General features: G+C 41.6%; 2 protein-coding genes across 2 annotated transcripts; both read left to right on the plus strand.

The window, feature by feature from the left end:
• The first annotated feature begins 6,866 nt into the window (after positions 1–6,866).
• LOC147985346 (putative ubiquitin-like-specific protease 1B) lies at positions 6,867–9,796 on the plus strand. Its single transcript, XM_087541525.1, has 9 exons — positions 6,867–7,014; positions 7,145–7,293; positions 7,369–7,545; positions 7,628–7,753; positions 7,848–7,975; positions 8,060–8,150; positions 8,982–8,992; positions 9,425–9,509; positions 9,626–9,796. The coding sequence occupies exons 1-9, from the start codon at positions 6,867–6,869 to the stop codon at positions 9,794–9,796; spliced, it is 1,086 nt and encodes a 361-aa protein (XP_087397651.1).
• Positions 9,797–14,903: 5,107 nt separating this feature from the next.
• Positions 14,904–16,166, plus strand: LOC147985347 (uncharacterized). Its single transcript, XM_087541527.1, has one exon. It carries the CDS (start codon positions 14,904–14,906, stop codon positions 16,164–16,166), a length of 1,263 nt encoding a protein of 420 aa, XP_087397653.1.
• The last annotated feature ends 871 nt before the right edge of the window (positions 16,167–17,037 follow it).

Here is a 17,037-nt window from a genome sequence, read left to right on the forward strand (position 1 = left end):
GGCTCCAAGATCACATAAAGCCGTTTTAACATAGTTTCTTTTAATGGAGCATGGTATAGTGGGTACTCCTGGATCTCCAAGTTTCTTTGGTATTCCACCTTTAAAAGTATAATTAGCAAGCATGGTGGAAATTTCAGCTTCCGGTATCTTTCTTTTATTAGTAACAATTTCTTTCATATACTTAGCATAAGGATTCATTCTGAGCATATCAGTTAATCGCTTACGCAAAAAGATAGGTCTAATCATTTCAGCAAAAGCGCTCAAAATCCTCATCATTCTTTTTCTTGGATGGTTTGGGAGGAAAAGGCATGGGTTTTTGAACCCAAGGCTCTCTTTCCTTACCATGTTTCCTAGCAATAAAGTCTTTTTTATCATAACATTGATTCTTTGATTGTGGGTTATCAAGATCAACAACAGGTTCAATTTCTATATCATTATCATTGCTGGGTTGAGCATCAACATGAACATTATCATTAACATTATCACTAGTTTCAGGTTCATTACTAGATTGTGTTTCAGCATCGGAAATAGAAATATCTTTTGGATTCTCAGGTGTTTCAACAATAGGTTCACTAGAAGCATGCAAAGTCCTATCATTTTTCTTTTTCTTCCTTTTAGAAGGACTAGGTGCATCTATATTATTTCTCTGAGAATCTTGCTCAATTCTCTTAGGGTGGCCTTCAGGATACAAAGGTTCCTGAGTCATTCTACCAGTTCTAGTAGCCACTTTAACAACATAATCATTTTTCTTACTATTCATCTCATTGAGCAATTCCTTTTGAGCTTTAAGTACTTGTTCTACTTGAGTGGTAACCATAGAAGCATGTTTGCTAACAAGTTTAAGTTCACCTTTAATATTGGCCATATAATCACCCAAGTATTTAATCATATCAGCATTTTGTTTTAATTGTCTACCAAAATAAGCATTGAAGTCTTCTTGTTTAAACATAAAATTATCAAACTCATCCAAGAATTGACTAGCAATTGTAGCAGGAGGGATTTCAGCTTTATCATATCTATAGAGAGAATTTACCTTTACTACCTGTGTCGGGTTATCGGGGTCTGGAGGTTCTTCAATAAATAAAGGATTAAGATCATATGTTTCTTCAACAGGCGGTAAATTAAGACCATGTATTTCTTCAATAGGAGGTAAATTCTTAACATCTTCAGCTTTAATACCTTTTTCTTTCATAGATTTCTTTGCCTCTTGCATATCTTCAGGACTGAGAAATAGAATACCTCTCTTCTTCGGAGTTGGTTTAAGAATAGGATCATTAATTGGAGCAAGAGTTGGCTCCAGAGCTGGCTCCGGAGGTGTCCAATTATTTTCATTTGTCAACATATTATTCAATAAAATTTCAGCTTCATCCGGTGTTCTTTCCCTGAAAAGAGAACCGGCACAACTATCCAGGTAATCTCTGGAAGCATCAGTTAGTCCATTGTAAAAGATATGAAGTATTTTATTTTTCTTAAGAGGATGATCAGGCAAAGCATTAAGTAACTTGAGAAGCCTCCCCCAAGCTTGTGGGAGACTCTCTTCTTTAATTTGCACAAAGTTGTATATTTCCTTTAAAGCAGCTTGTTTCTTATGAGCAGGGAACTATTTAGCAGAGAAGTAATAGATCATATCCTGGGGACTACGCACACAACCAGGATCAAGAGAATTAAACCATATCTTAGCATCACCCTTTAATGAGAACGGAAATATTTTAAGGATATAAAAGTAGCGAGATCTCTCATCATTAGTGAACAGGGTGGCTATATCATTTAATTTAGTAAGATGTGCTACAACAGTTTCAGATTCATAGCCATGAAAAGGATCAGATTCAACCAAAGTAATTATATCAGGATCAACAGAGAATTCATAATCCTTATCGGCAACACAGATAGGTGAAGTAGCAAAAGCAGGGTCAGGTCTCATCCTAGCATTTAGAGATTGCTTATTCCATTTAGCTAATAACCTTTTGAGTTCATATCTATATTTGCAAGCCAAAGTAGCTAAAGAAGCATCTTGATCAAATAAATAACCCTCAGGAATAACAAGTGATTCTTCATCATCACTTTCGTCTTCATAATCAGATTCAATATTTTCAATCTCTCTAGCCCTAGCAATTCGTTCCTCGAGAAAATCACTAAGTGGCATAGTAGTATCAGGCATAGAGGTAGTTTCATCATAAGTATCATGTATAGCAGAAGTAGCATCATCAATAACATGCGACATATCAGAACGAATAGCAGAAGCAGGTTTAGGTGTCGCAAGCTTACTCATAACATAAGGTGAATCAAGTGCAGAGCTAGATGGCAGTTCCTTACCTCCCCTCGTAGTTGAGGGATAGATCTTGGTTTTTGGATCTCTCAAGTTCTTCATAGTGATAAACAGATATAAATCCTAAGTGACTCAAAGAATAGAGCTATGCTCCCAAGCAACGGCGCCAGAAATTAGTCTTGACAACCCACAAGTATAGCGGATCGCAACAGTTTTCGAGGGTAGAGTATTCAACCCAAATTTATTGATTCGACACAAGGGGAGCCAAAGAATATTCTCAGGTATTAGCAGCTAAGTTGTCAATTCAACCACACCTGGAAACTTAATATCTGTAGCAAAGTGTTTAGTAGCAAAGTAATATGATAGTGATGGTAACGGTAACAAAAGAGTAACTAAAGCAAAGTAATGTTTTTGGTATTTTGTAGTGATTGTAACAATAACAACGGGAAAGTAAATAAGCGTAAACCAGTATATGGAAAGCTCGTAGGCATCGGATCAATGATGGATAATTATGCTGGATGTCGTTCATCATGTAACAGTCATAACATAGGGTGACACAGAACTAGCTCTAGTTTGTCAATGTAATGTAGGCATGTATTCCAAATATAGTCATACGTGCTTATGGAAAAGAACTTGCATAACATCTTTTGTCCTACCCTCCCGTGGCAGCGGGGTCCTAATGGAAACTAAGGGATATTAAGGCCTCCTTTTAATAGAGAACCGGAACAAAGCATTAACACATAGTGAATACATGAACTCCTCAAACTACGGTCATCACCGGTAAGTATCTCGATTATTGTCACTTCGGGGTTAATGGATCATGACACATAATAGGTGACTATAGACTTCCAAGATAGGATCTAGAACTCTCATATATTGATGAAAACATAATAGGTTCAGATTTAAAATCATGGCACTCGGGCCCTAGTGACAAGCATTAGGCATAGCAAAGTCATAGCAGCATCAATCTTAGAACATAGTGGATACTAGGGATCAAACCCTAACAAAACTAACTCGATTACATGGTGAATCTCATCCAACCCATCACCGTCCAGCAAGCCTATGATGGAATTACTCACGCACGGCGGTGAGCATCATGAAATTGGTGATGGAGGATGGTTGATGATGACGACGGCGACGAATCCCCCTCTCCGGAGCCCCGAACGGACTCTAGATCAGCCCTCCCAAGAGGTTTTAGGGCTTGGCGGCGGCTCCGTATCGTAAAATGCGATGATTTCTTCTCTCTTATTTTTTTCTCCCCGAAAGCAGTTATATAGAGTTGGAGTTGGAGTTGGAGTCGGAAGGTCTCCAGGGGGCCCACGAGGTAGGGGGCGCGCCCTAGGGGGGCGGCGCCCCCCACCCTCGTGAGAAGGGTGTGGGCCCCCTGGTCTTCATCTTTGGCGAGGATTTTTTTATTATTTATTGTAAGATATTCCGTGGAGTTTCAGGTCATTCCGAGAACTTTTGTTTTCTGCACATAAAACAACATCATGGCAATTCTGCTGAAAACAGCGTCAGTCCGGGTTAGTTCCATTCAAATCATACAAGTTAGAGTCCAAAACAAGGGCGGAAGTGTTTGGAAAAGTAGATACGTTGGAGACGTATCAAGCTCCAGCGCCCAAGCTTCTAGCTTTTCCCTCAATCGAGAAAGCACTCCAATAATGTCCGGATCCGGAGCTAGGGGTAAGTGAACGGCCTCCTCCGTCAAGAAGAAGGATATTAAGGCACTCCGAGAGGCCGGATATTTGGCCAAGGAGATCACTCACCGACTCCCGGATAAGGGACAGATCGTCCCTACTCCAGAGCCCCACGAGAGGGTTGTTTTTCTCACACATTTTTTCCGCGGGCTGGGTTTCCCTCTCCGCCCCTCCGTCCGTGGACTGATGTTTTACTACGGGCTAGACTTCCATGACCTAGCCCCCAACTTTATCCTCAACATCACGGCATTCATTCTCGTGTGTGAGGCCTTCCTCCGCATCCCGCCTCATTTTGGCCTATGGTTGAAGACCTTCAACGTGAAGCCGAAGGTGGTGGGCGGCCAACAAGCAGAGTGCGAAGGCGCCATGGTGGGCAAGATGCCCAACATTACCTGTCTCGAAGGCTCATTTGTGGACATGATGAAAGGGTGGCAATCGGGGTGGTTTTATATCACTGAGCCGCGTGACGCCAACTGGGTGGCGGCCTCCGAATTCATATCTGGATTCCCAATGCGGCTCACCTCCTGGCAAGAGAGGGGCCTAACCTGGGGTCCCTCGGACGAGCTGACTGGGTTCCAGACGTGTGTCCAGAATATGATGGATAGGAAGATCAAGCTCGTCAACATGGTCCAAGTCATGTTCATTCGTCGGGTCCTTCCGTGCCAACGCCGGACTTGCTATCTGTGGGAGTACGACCCGGCCAATCATCAGACACTACAAGAGCTCTTCGGCACAACGCACGAAGAAATCTGGAAAGTGCTCTTCAAGGCCAGCGAGACGCCACCGCCCACGACCAAAGATCGCGGGCTTAGCTTAAAACGCCAGGCTAACCCGATAAGCTCTTTTAATGTTTTCGAGGCGTGCCCTTTACTAGCATATTTTGAGAAAAAGCCTAAGCCTTCCAACCCGTGTTTTCAGTCCTGGGTCAAGATAGCGGAGGGGATTAACAGTCCGGCTCCGCTGCCCGAAGACCAAGAATTCCCATTGTTGACGAAAATGCTTTTTCCAGCACCTTATGAGGTGCCAAAGAAGACGGCCAAGAAAGCGGCCAAAGGGGCCAAGAAGGGCCCTCGCCGAAAAGGCGCTCCGGACATGATGTCCGAAGACGATACTTCCTCTTCGTCCGCTGATGACAACGATGAAGAGGAAGAAGAAAGCGACTCCCCACCTGAAGTGGGGAGGAAGAAGAGAGTGGCCTCCACAAATCCGGAGACAAAAGCACCTAAGAGGGTTAGAGGATCCCACGCGGATAACTCCGTGTGAGATGTTGACAGTAGTCCGGAGAGACCTCGCCGGACCAAGCCTCGGGTCGCCTCGTAAGTACCAGGATCCGAAAACATCTAGCTTTCCGGGTTTGTGATATTGATATACCTTAAACCTGGTTATTGCAGTCCAACACGTGATGGCTCCCTGCGATCCTCGTCAGAGGGATCTCTAGACTCAAAGGAGATGGCTAGCATGTCTCCACCACGTGCTCATTCCGTCTCTCCCAAGGGTGACGACGAGGTGGTGTCGCAAAAGACCTTCCCTAATCGTGGGGGGCTTCCGGAGATCATCGGGGTGGTGCCCCTGGACGATTCCTCAATTGCCGGACACATGGGGGAAAATGCCCCTGCGGGGACTGGCGACGAGGGCCGGGTTCCCTTTGGACCTAAGCCGGATACCATTCCGGAGACTTATGCGGCTCCAGAGTCCAGCGAATGGGATGCCCCGAAAGGAGGGAATGTGCCTGTTTCGCCAATGGCCTATATCCAACTAGAGGCGCCGGATAACCTGCTGGAGGTGCTACGAGGCGCCTCTATTGTGGATGCGCACCGCGCCCTTATGGGTGCGGTAATAGAGAAGGTCCAATTCGTGAAAAGCGGACTGACCGAAGCCTGCACTAGCCTTCTATCAGGCTTTGGGGTAAGTAATGCGTTTGTAGGAAGAATATCACAATATAGGCAGTAGCCCCTGATGCTCTGTTTGGTGTTCAAAAAGAAAAGGCCGAACAGAGGATCGAAAAGAAATATTGCAGGAGTCTAACATAAGTTGTTTTTGTGAATAAGCAGGTGTCGCTGCAGGCTGCCACCGCTCATGCTGTAGAGGTCTCCGGACTGAAGCAGGAACTGGAGCGGGCCGAGGAAGAGCTCGACCTCATAAAGAAGTAGCTAGAGGATAGCCAAGGTATGTGCTTATCTGCTGGTACCTTTTGATAGAGAAAACGAATAGTCCATCCCGACTGAGTTGTCATGAACTTTATTAGGGGCCACGACCGAGGTGGCAGCCCTCAATAAGGCGTTGGCCAAGGCCGAGGACAAAGCGGCCAAGGAACGTGTCGCGCGCGAGAAGCATGAGGCCCAGGTCGGAGAGGCGCAGCAACAGCTCCAGGGCGCGATCAAGAGATTTGAGTCTTTGGAGCGCGATTATAAGGCGCAGGAGTCTGAACTGACGAAGGCCCGCCGAAGCGCACATGATGCATGAGTCGAAGCCCAGAACACCCTCCAGGAAATTCAGGCGGTCAAGGAGATTGCGACGGGTAATTCTTTCACCGTGTAAAGCAAGTATGTAGAAGAAACGTTCCTTGTACTTATCCGAGTTCGGGTTTTCCAGGGGCGTTTACAGATCTGCCGCGCAGTATATCGGATGCTGCCGAGCATTACAGGGCCTAAGAAGGGATGTCTACGGAGAAGCTATTCTGGTCCCAGTATCTTGGACCCGAACATCCGTTGCCCTTCATCGACCAGCTAAAACAGTTGGTCGAGCTGCACAAGTCGGCAAAGCTAGCCATGAAGGACCTGATAGTCCGGCTATGGCCTGCCGAGCCTGTACCTGGCAGCTATTTTGGACTTGTTAAGCGGCTTGTAAATGCCTGTCCGTGGCTCGAAACCGTGAAGCAATCGGTTTGCATTGAAGGTGCGCGTATGGCCTTTGCTCGCATCAAGACGCATTGGGCAAAGCTGGATGCCAAGAAGCTAATGGCCGAGGGGCCGCCGGAAGGCAAGGAGCATCGTCGACTCGAGCTCTATTTTGATGGCGTCCTGGAGGGGTCCCGCCTTGTGGCGGAACAATGTTCGAAGGATATTATATTCCCATGAGAATAATTGTATTATCCTGTCCTGTAATATGGAACAATGATGTTATGTATTATCCTGTCCTGCACCGTTAATCCATATTTACACACAGATTAATCTTTCTGCAGATTATACATTGACCGACCGTGATGTATGTGCTCATATAGCAATAGAAACATCTTTTGAAAAACAATTGCTAGTGAAGATAGATGAAATATCTGTGAAACAACATCAAATGATGTGCCTGCTAAATGAAAAAGAGTGGCTAAATGATGATGTAAGTATCCTTACATACAAGGAAAAAGTCCCTGATTATTGATATCCATTAGTAATGTTTTCAAAAAAATTATAGGTAATCAGCGCATATATATGTTGTATAAAGGACCAAGTACAGGTCCAGAATGATAGTAAAGTATATTTTGAGAATCCCTTTGTTACCGCACTGTTAAAACGGGATGGCAAGCTTGGAATACATGAAGATGGTACCTTTATGACAGAGGTTGTCAAAACCTATGTGAATCATGACATGGTAAAATTCATATCCATAATTTTCATGTTCTGCGTTTCATACATTTTTATTAGTTATTTTATACTAACTATCTTGATTATAGATTAAACTTCCAATAAATATGAACAATACACATTGGTATTTGGCTGTTGTGAATGCAAAAAAGTGTGAGATTCAAGTACTGGACTCACTGTGTTGTGAGTTTAACCGAGATGATCTCACTGCTACGGTTAGTTACTACATCATTTCAAATTATTTATGTCAATTTCATAAATTGATCTCTTGCTTATGTGTATTATTTTTTATGACTAATTATTTTTCAGCTACAAGGGCTACAATATCATTTGGACATTCTGAAAAGTCAAATTTTGATTAGTCCTAATTGGAAAGACTTTGATGTTAGTAAATGGAATATAGTAGAACAACTACAGAAGCCAATTCAAAAAGATAGGTATGGAGTGACAAATATGTTCTCTAACAATATAAGTAATATTGTCATCCATTCAGAATAATCAATTTGGTTTTAATTATACAGTTCATCTTGTGGTCTATTTATGCTTAAATTCATGGAATATTGGACTGGATATGCACTATCCTATCCAATTACACAGGTATATATCTATTTTGTTTCATACAAAAAATTTATTGATATTCTAATTTTTTATATATACTAATAATTGTTGTTGCTGCTCAGGATATTATTACTTCTTTTAGGTATAAGTTAGCCAGCATACTATTATGTTGGAAAACAAATACTGCTGGAATGACTACAACAGCCGAACAAAGTGATGACGACACTAAGGGAGATCGTAATGATGTGGAAATGTTGGAAAGTCTCGATAATAATAAAAATCAAAAAAATTGATCCGTCAACTGTTGAAAATAAATATGAATCATTATTATCTGTTCTTTCTAACATAAGCCCACAGGAGTTGATGGGTGGAATTTGTAGCTACATCCAATCAATCGATTCCACTGAGATTTTAGAGTAAGTAATTTTAAGTTAGTAGTGCAATTGCCAACACATATTATCCTATTATTATCTTATTATTTTCTTGATCATAATGATTACCAGGAAAGTATGGGTACAGAGCTCCAACCCATATACAATTAGGTTGACTCTCAAACAACTACAAACAATTCTAAAGGACGATTCTCCCTTGGATCTTCATTGTTTCAATATGGTCATGCGCAAATTTATGTTTGACGACATTCAAACGGCCAAAAAGAAAAAGGGATTGATATCAAAACATTATTTAGACATGCAATTTTGGGTATGTTCATTATATATTTTTGTATATAATCTATTTCTATGATAACCTTTTTAACCGATTGTTATATATACTACTAGATGATAACTGATTTTGGACGACATCCAAACTTCCGAAAAGAGTTAGATGTGGAACAACTAGCATATTCTGTTCGTAGTTGGCCTGGTTTCAACTATAATATTTCAGCATGCAAATCGGTAAGAGCATTTCTCAGTTACTTTCAACACGGCATTGTTTTACATCTAATATTTAGCATATTACAGATTCATATTCTAGTACATTCCATGGTGATTTCATTCTCTTCATATTGGACAAAGATACACATACTGTCCATATTTGGATCCTACCCCTATCGATCCTATCTACCAATATAATCCACATGCAAAATATTTGCACAGACTTATATGCATTGCAGGATATTTATCGAAAGCAATGTCAAAGGCATGCCCTGGGTCTAGATGGAATGAGAATATTCTCCTATGGCGGCATAAAATCGTAGATGATATTCCCGTTTACAACAGGTAACATTTTTCAAGATATAAAAACTATACACTAAGTATTTGGTTTACTGAATATGTATAATATATGTTCTCAACATCTACTAACGATATATGTATGTATTATATCAGGGAACTATCTGGTTATCTTATTACCCTCTACATGTCCACATGGGAAGATGGAAAACTGCATTTACCATTTCTAAAGGTGAATATCGTAAGCATTTAAATAATCGCTTTTGTTTTTACGCATGTGAAACTAAGCAATCATTGTTATTATTTTAAACATGTGAAAGTAATTTTAGTCGCCTACAATTTTTTTTGAATGTATAGGATGGATACGAACTCAGGAAACAAATTTTGGGACATCTTCTAACACTCGAGCACAATGAATCTGAAGATGGCATGCCTACCGGTGTCCTGGACTTCATCAATTGTATCAGGATGAAGAAGCTATCAACTATATGTCCAACTGCTGCTCCTAAATTGTCTCGACAATCCTAGATGTTGTAACGCACCAGCTTGGTCCTAAAGTTTAGTTTGTTCAGCTTAGGGAACCACATAGGTTTAGCCAATAGTACCAGCTCAATCATAAAGTTTACTTTGTTCAGCTTAGGGAACTACATAGGTTTAGACAATAGTAATGCTTTGCTTTCTATAAAAGATCTTAGTTAAAAGAATATATTGCTTTTGATGCTTACATGGCATAACCAAAAAACAGTTTAACGTTGGCAATTACCTTTCAGAGAGATATTGTGGCATACAACTTTCTTCGATACATGGTATTGTTGCTATGCCCAGATTTGATGAAAACTCTTATTCTTGGATGTTGAACCTGCCACCAGATCTGGCCTCCCTAAATCTGATGTGCCCATTGTTGTTGTGTGTTGGCTACAACTAGAGATAACCACGAAATCAGGTGACTATGTAAATCCCTGAAAGCAAGTGGAAATACTAATTACAGAACAGAAGCAGACTTTGGCGGTTGTGGATTTGGAAGAAACAGAAGTGAAAACAAGAGTTACCAGTACTTAGTTGTCATGTCTTTCAAGTGAATGATCAGCTTCTGATACAGCTGCGACTTCTCAAAGTCCTGCTTGTCATAGTGGGCTTGATAAAGTTCGCCTCCAGCACCCCAGCGACGCCTCTACCTTTACTGCTTGCAGAACTCAACACTCAATGGAAAGGCTGGACAGAGTTAATTTTAATGTAAAATTTTGTTACAAATATGGACTCTCTCGCACCGGCAAAGTGGTGCTTTAATTCGTCCGTGTACCGTGCATAACTCTAGATTTAGAAAATTGAACACAAATTGGGCAAGCCCCAGCCGTAGCAAGTAAAAAAAGACACTGCATATTTAGATCAGAACAACTGTAAGTAGTGGCCAGAACTTTACTGGTGTTTAAGCTTCGATCAGGAATAACTACTGGTACATGCTAAACTGTTCATGCTCGTAATTTTTTATTTAAAAAAACAAACCATGATTGTATAGAACTTCCTCTCAGCACATACTCACACTTGTCGAACATCTATCAAACACAGACCATCAGACAATTTCATAAAAGATTCCTATTTAGTAAAGGCAGTGCGTGCTCAAACTTTCATTTCTTAAAGATAAACCAAAATAAATATTACACATCTATATCTATTCTCAGTCTTATCAATCTCAGTATCAAAACCACAAAAGTGCACACGTTTGTTACAAAAATAGGAATAAGAAACATACTTAACAAAAGTGCACACGTTTGTTACAAGAATACTAGCAATCAGAATCCTAATTAGCTACGTACAAGAGTCCGACACAAACACACGGCTTCCCCTGGCTTTACTTAGCAAGAGTCCGAATTCCAATTAGCTACACACGTCGAGTCGGACACAAACACACGGACTCCTCTGGCTTTAGTCCGAATCTAATTAGCTACACACGTAGTGCTGCTACAAATACAAACACAGGGCTTCCGCTGGCTTGGCTAGCTTTGTACGTCGGCTCTGCACTAGAAATCACCTTTCTAGGTAGTCTTACAATCTCGCCGTACAGCACGACTCCACTTGAGGTACGTCCGATCTCATGCCAAGCTAAATACGGTTTTGTCGTTTTGAAAAAGACATGAACTTTCCTGTGTGCCCACAACCATAGCTTCCATCATCATTACCTTGCCTGTATACGGACAGTTTGCACTCTTTAGGACAGATAGATTTGAAATTATTATATCTTTTTGAATCAAATACAAGAACAACACAATGTAAGATATGCAAGTTTATCCAGAGGAATGCAACAAAAAAAAAACACATGTACGGGTATTTGGCATCACCAGCTTTTGTGTTTCCAGTGAACATCTTAGCCTATTTGAAGAAGACACGAACGAGTATGAATACATGTTCTCTGGCCAAGGTATGCTCAATACAATTAAAATATATTTGCATCATTATTTTAACCCTTTACTAAATTTTCATGTTACAAATCAATGCAGAGTGGGAAAGAGAAATGGAAATCAAAATCACAGAAGATGATGAAGTTCATAACCCTAACCCGTATGATTTCGTCTATAGCAACATACCAAAGAACACACACGTGCTCAAAATGGTACCAAATTGCAGCTTCTGCCATGCAACAAAATTCAAGTATGAAACTAAGCGGTTATGCTGCAGAAAAGGATGGATAAGACTAGCCAATCCAGATACACCACCGGAACTCAGGAGACTTTGGACAAGCAACGAATCATATGCAAGCCATTTTCGGAACAATATAAGATTTTTCAACGGACACTTCTCATTCACTACTCTATACTGCAACCTTGACAAAGAAACAACTGACATGCGAAAAGCTGGTATTTATACGTTTCGAGCACATGGTCAGATCTATCATAATATACACTCATTTGGTAACAGTCGCTCAGATCCAAAGCATCTGGAGTTATACTTCTACGATGATGATCCAAGCTTGGAGCATCGTTACCGCCGTTGCCTCGAGGAAATGTACGAGCAAGACAAGCAGGTGATTCGAATAATAACCGACATTCTACGCGATAATCCATACTCTCAACAGTTCAGGAGTTTGGGACAAGCCCAAAACCTTGAGGACTACAGACTCATATTGAACCTTGACCAAAGATTGGACCAAAGAACTTACAATGCACCAATCAATTCGGAGGTAGCTGCAGTGTGGATTGAAGGAAATGAAAGAAGAGATACTTATGACAAGAATAATACTACATGGGAACAACAACGAAATAGAGCACATTCGATCATATTACGGGTGCTATGATCCATTGTCGTATCCTCTGTTGTTTCCAAGAGCTGAATTGGGTTGGCATAGGAAAATCCCAAAGAGGGACACACGAGAGGAAGATGCCAATGCTGATGTCAGTGCTGATAATATCAATAATGAAGATGAACCAGGTAAAATTTCGTATATTATTCTATTCAAAATTATTTTCATATATGGTACACTCCTACATATGCAGCAAATTTTTCATGTTCTAATATTTTCACAGATTCAGTCAATGGCTTGTGGGTAACCATGAGAGAATACTACTGCTATAAATTCCATACACGACCAAACATATTCAACCCAATATTGCACGGCTGACGGCTTTTCCAGCAATTTGCTGTAGATACATATATCAGGATTGAAAGCTCCAGACTGGATTACATGTGGCATCATCAAAAGGAAATAAGAGCAGATCTATACCAAGACCTTCTGGACAGCATTCAAGCTGGAGAAAAAAAAGGGAAATGCAGTCAAAAAACGAAGAGTACTTGCATCATCATTTATTGGAGGGCCACGAGATAGACTTCGCCGATATCTAGATGCCATGGCTTTAGTTAGAAAATATGGAAAGCCAGACATATTCCTCACAATGACCTGCAACCCCAATTGGGAAAACATAACACGTGAACTACAGTTTGGACAAACACCACAAGATCGCCCAGATATTGTAGTTCGTGTTTTCAGGGCGAAGCTAGAAGAAATGAAGAAGCAACTATTTAAGAACATTCTTGGAAAGGTCCAGGCATATACATATGTCATAGAGTTCCAAAAGAGGGGACTACCCCATGCTCACTTTTTACTGATCATGACCGGAAAATATAAGTACACATGTCCAGAACAGTATGACAGAATCATCTCCGCTGAGCTCCCTAACAAGCACAAATACTCAGAGTTATACAAAATGGTAATCAAACATATGATGCATGGTCCTTGTGGTGCATTGAATAAATTATGTCCATGCACAAAGAATCTTCCGTCATGCAAGAACAATTATCCAAAGCCATTTAATGAAACTACAATTCAAGGCAAAGACTCCTACCCAATATATAGGAGACGCAGTGACGGTTGGACTGAAACAGTCATGAATTGCAAACTAGATAATAGGTGGGTGGTTCCTTACAACCCCTATCTGTTAAGGATGTTCAACTGCCACATAAATGTTGAGATATGCTCAAGCATTAAAGCTGTTAAGTGCCTATTCAAGTACATCTACAACGGTCATGACCGAGCATCTGTATCTGTAACTGACAACGTGGACGAAGCCAAAATCGACGAGATTCAACAATACAGAGACGCACGTTGGGTGACACCACCAGAAGCACTATGGAGAATATATGGCTTCAAACTAAGCAAAATGCACCCACCGGTCTTCCAACTGCAGCTACATCTCCCAAATATGCACATGGTTTCATACCATGGCAAAGAAAAAATAAAGAATGTTATCAACCGTGAAGGAACAGAAATATCAATGTTGACAGCATACTTTCAAGCAAACAACTTACATGAGAAAGCACGAGGTATACTATACAGAGACTTTCCAGAATATTATACTTGGCAAACACAAGGGAAGTTCTGGCAAGAGAGGGAACGAGCCGCTTTGTTCCAGGTTGGCAGGATCGTCTCAGCACATCCGGCTGAAGGAGAACGATACTATCTTCAAGTTCTCCTAAACCACGTGACAGGCGCCACCAGCTATGAAGACCTACGAACAGTCGATGGACAGCTAATGCCAACCTTCCGTGAAGCTGCAGAAAAACAGGGGCTCATTGAGGCAGACAACACATTGGATGACTGCATGACAGAAGCGGAGTTGTTTCGAATGCCATCGTCGTTACAAAGGCTATTCGCAACAATCCTAGTGTTTTGCGAGCCAAGCAACGTCCGTAGCCTCTGGAACAAACACCTAGAGTCAATGTCAGAAGACTACAGTAGAAACTGCAAATGCAAGCACATGGTTGAACAGATGGTGCTGAGAAATAACAGGGACATGTTGCACTCAATGGGAAAAGACATAAAATCATTTCCTCTTCCAGAGATTGACAAACAACATGAGACGACAGACGACATACCTAGGGAAATCATCGAGGAGACCTCGATTGAGGTGGACCCCGAGGACGCATCTTTACATAAAAACCTAAACAACGAGCAGAGGAAGGCCTACGATGAAATTATACACACAATTAACCGCCAAAGAGGAGGCATATTCTTTATCGATGGACCAGGAGGCACAGGAAAACTTTTCTTTACAGGGCACTCTTGGCCACAATACGCGGACAAGGAAAAATTGTTGTGGCGACAGCCACTTCTGGTGTTGCTGCTTCCATAATGCCCGGAGGGAGGATGGCACACTCGAGGTTCAAGATTCCACTAAAAATAGACGATGGAGCTATTTGTGGATTCACTAAACAAAGTGGGACAGCCAAGCTACTCCAAGCAGCATCACTAATAATCTGGGACGAAGCATCTATGACTAAGAGGCAGACGGTGGAGGCGCTAGACAAAAGCATGCGGGACATAATGGACAGACCAGATCTTCCATTTGGTGGAAAAAAAGTCGTATTTAGAGGAAATTTTAGGCAAGTGCTCCCTGTTGTCCGGGAGGGAACAAGAGCCCAAATAGTAGACGCATCACTACGCAGGTCCGAGCTCTGGAATTCCATGCGTCAATTGAAGCTTGTGCACAACATGAGGGCTCAGAACGACAAGTGGTTCGCAGAATACCTACTACGCATTGGTAACAGAACCGAGGAGACAAATGATGATGGTGAAATACTCCTACCTACAAGGATATGCGTGCCAAATAAGACGGATAATAATGGCCTGAATAGACTCATTGACAGTATCTACGAAACATGGAACGCTTCCCTAAAAGATCCAAAATACATCACGTCAAGAGCAATTTTGTCCACAAGGAATGACTCAGTAGACAGAATCAACTTAAAAATGATTGATCGCTTCAAAGGAGAGGAGATGGTGTACCACAGCTTCGATTCTGTAGAAGACGACCCACATAACTACTATCCACCAGAGTTCCTAAACACCCTCACCTCAAATGGACTACCTCCACATATGTTAAAGCTCAAAATAAATTGTCCAATCATACTACTCAGGAACATCGACCCCGCTAATGGACTCTGCAACGGCACAAGGTTGGTCGTACGTGGATTCCAAAACAATACAATTGATGCAGAGATAGTAGTAGGGCAACACTCTGGAATGCGAGTTTTCTTGCCTCGGATACCATTATGCCCATCTGACGATGACATGTTCCCGTTCAATTTCAAGAGGAAACAGTTTCCAGTGAGACTCGGTTTTGCAATGACAATAAACAAATCACAAGGTCAGACAATACCAAATGTCGGCGTCTACCTGCCTGAACCGGTTTTCTCACATGGTCAACTATATGTTGCCCTTTCTAGAGCGACCGCGACATCAAACATAAAGGTATTAACGGGAGCACATGATGAGGACAAAGGGAAGAATAAGAAGATCAGTACAGGAGACACAAACACAAAGGAGGACAAAAGGAAAAAGAATAAGAAGATTCGTACAGACGAGACATACACAAAGAATATTGTCTACTCAGAAGTCCTCACCAAATAGGTAATGTAGTTACGCATTTAAATTTCATATTACATTGCTAATTTTCTAACCATAAATTCATTACTTGGATTCTAAGAACAATTCAACTGTCAACTTCGGAGTTAGAATTCATAACTACTTGGTCGTCTTTAAGGAGCATGTCTTCATGTCCTCAACCACAAAGTCATTCATGAATATATTTTTATGATGTGTCCAATAACTCATTCAGGGTTATTTAAAACTTTGAACACTTTGGTGATCTCCATTATGTGTATACAAGCTACATATGCAATTTACAGAAAAATCTATAGCCAAGGGGAAACTGAAACTTAGCAGCCAAAATAGGAACATATTTCTCGCCTTGGAGTTGCTGCTGCTGCATTGAATTTTCTGAATATCTCTTTCTCTAACTCAATGAAGAAACCTGAAATATATCTGACCCATTTTGAAAAATACATATCAATTTATAAGCTATATAGATAAACAAAACAAGAAGACAAGCAGATGAACTGAATACGTGCTACCATGTGTGCCATACACATTGTTTACTAACTAATCAAAATATGTAAAAGAAATACTAACTACCAAAGCATATCTGAATCTGCTAACTACCACTACAGCAACAACTAACCACGGCTAGAGGGAGGAGAGGTTGATAGGTTGAACGCGAAGTCAAGGGCACCAGCCGGCGCCTGCTCGACCAGCGGCTGCTCGACCCGCGGCTGCTCACCCACCAACCACCAGGGTTCCTGCGGGGGGAGGGATGGGAGGGAACAGGAAGGAAGAGGGAGCCGCGCAAGGTCCCATTGATACGGCGGCGCGGGCGGACGACACCACGGTGCGGCCGTCGGAAGTGCTCTTCTTAATGACCTCGTCCTCCGACAACGACGAG

The sequence above is a fragment of the Triticum urartu genome, chromosome 2A (genome assembly GCF_056163025.1).
Source record: "Triticum urartu cultivar PI428250 chromosome 2A, HENAU_Tu73, whole genome shotgun sequence".
Lineage (NCBI taxonomy): Eukaryota > Viridiplantae > Streptophyta > Magnoliopsida > Poales > Poaceae > Triticum > Triticum urartu.

Bases quoted from the DNA above. Each gene is read 5' to 3' on its own strand.
- LOC147985346 (XM_087541525.1), top strand. From the start codon at position 6,867: ATGGCCTTTGCTCGCATCAAGACGCATTGGGCAAAGCTGGATGCCAAG. The intron at 7,294-7,368 runs GTAAGTATCCTT...AAAAAATTATAG, and splicing joins AAGAGTGGCTAAATGATGAT to GTAATCAGCGCATATATATG. The intron at 7,976-8,059 runs GTATGGAGTGAC...TTAATTATACAG, and splicing joins AAGCCAATTCAAAAAGATAG to TTCATCTTGTGGTCTATTTA.
- LOC147985347 (XM_087541527.1), top strand. From the start codon at position 14,904: ATGGCACACTCGAGGTTCAAGATTCCACTAAAAATAGACGATGGAGCT.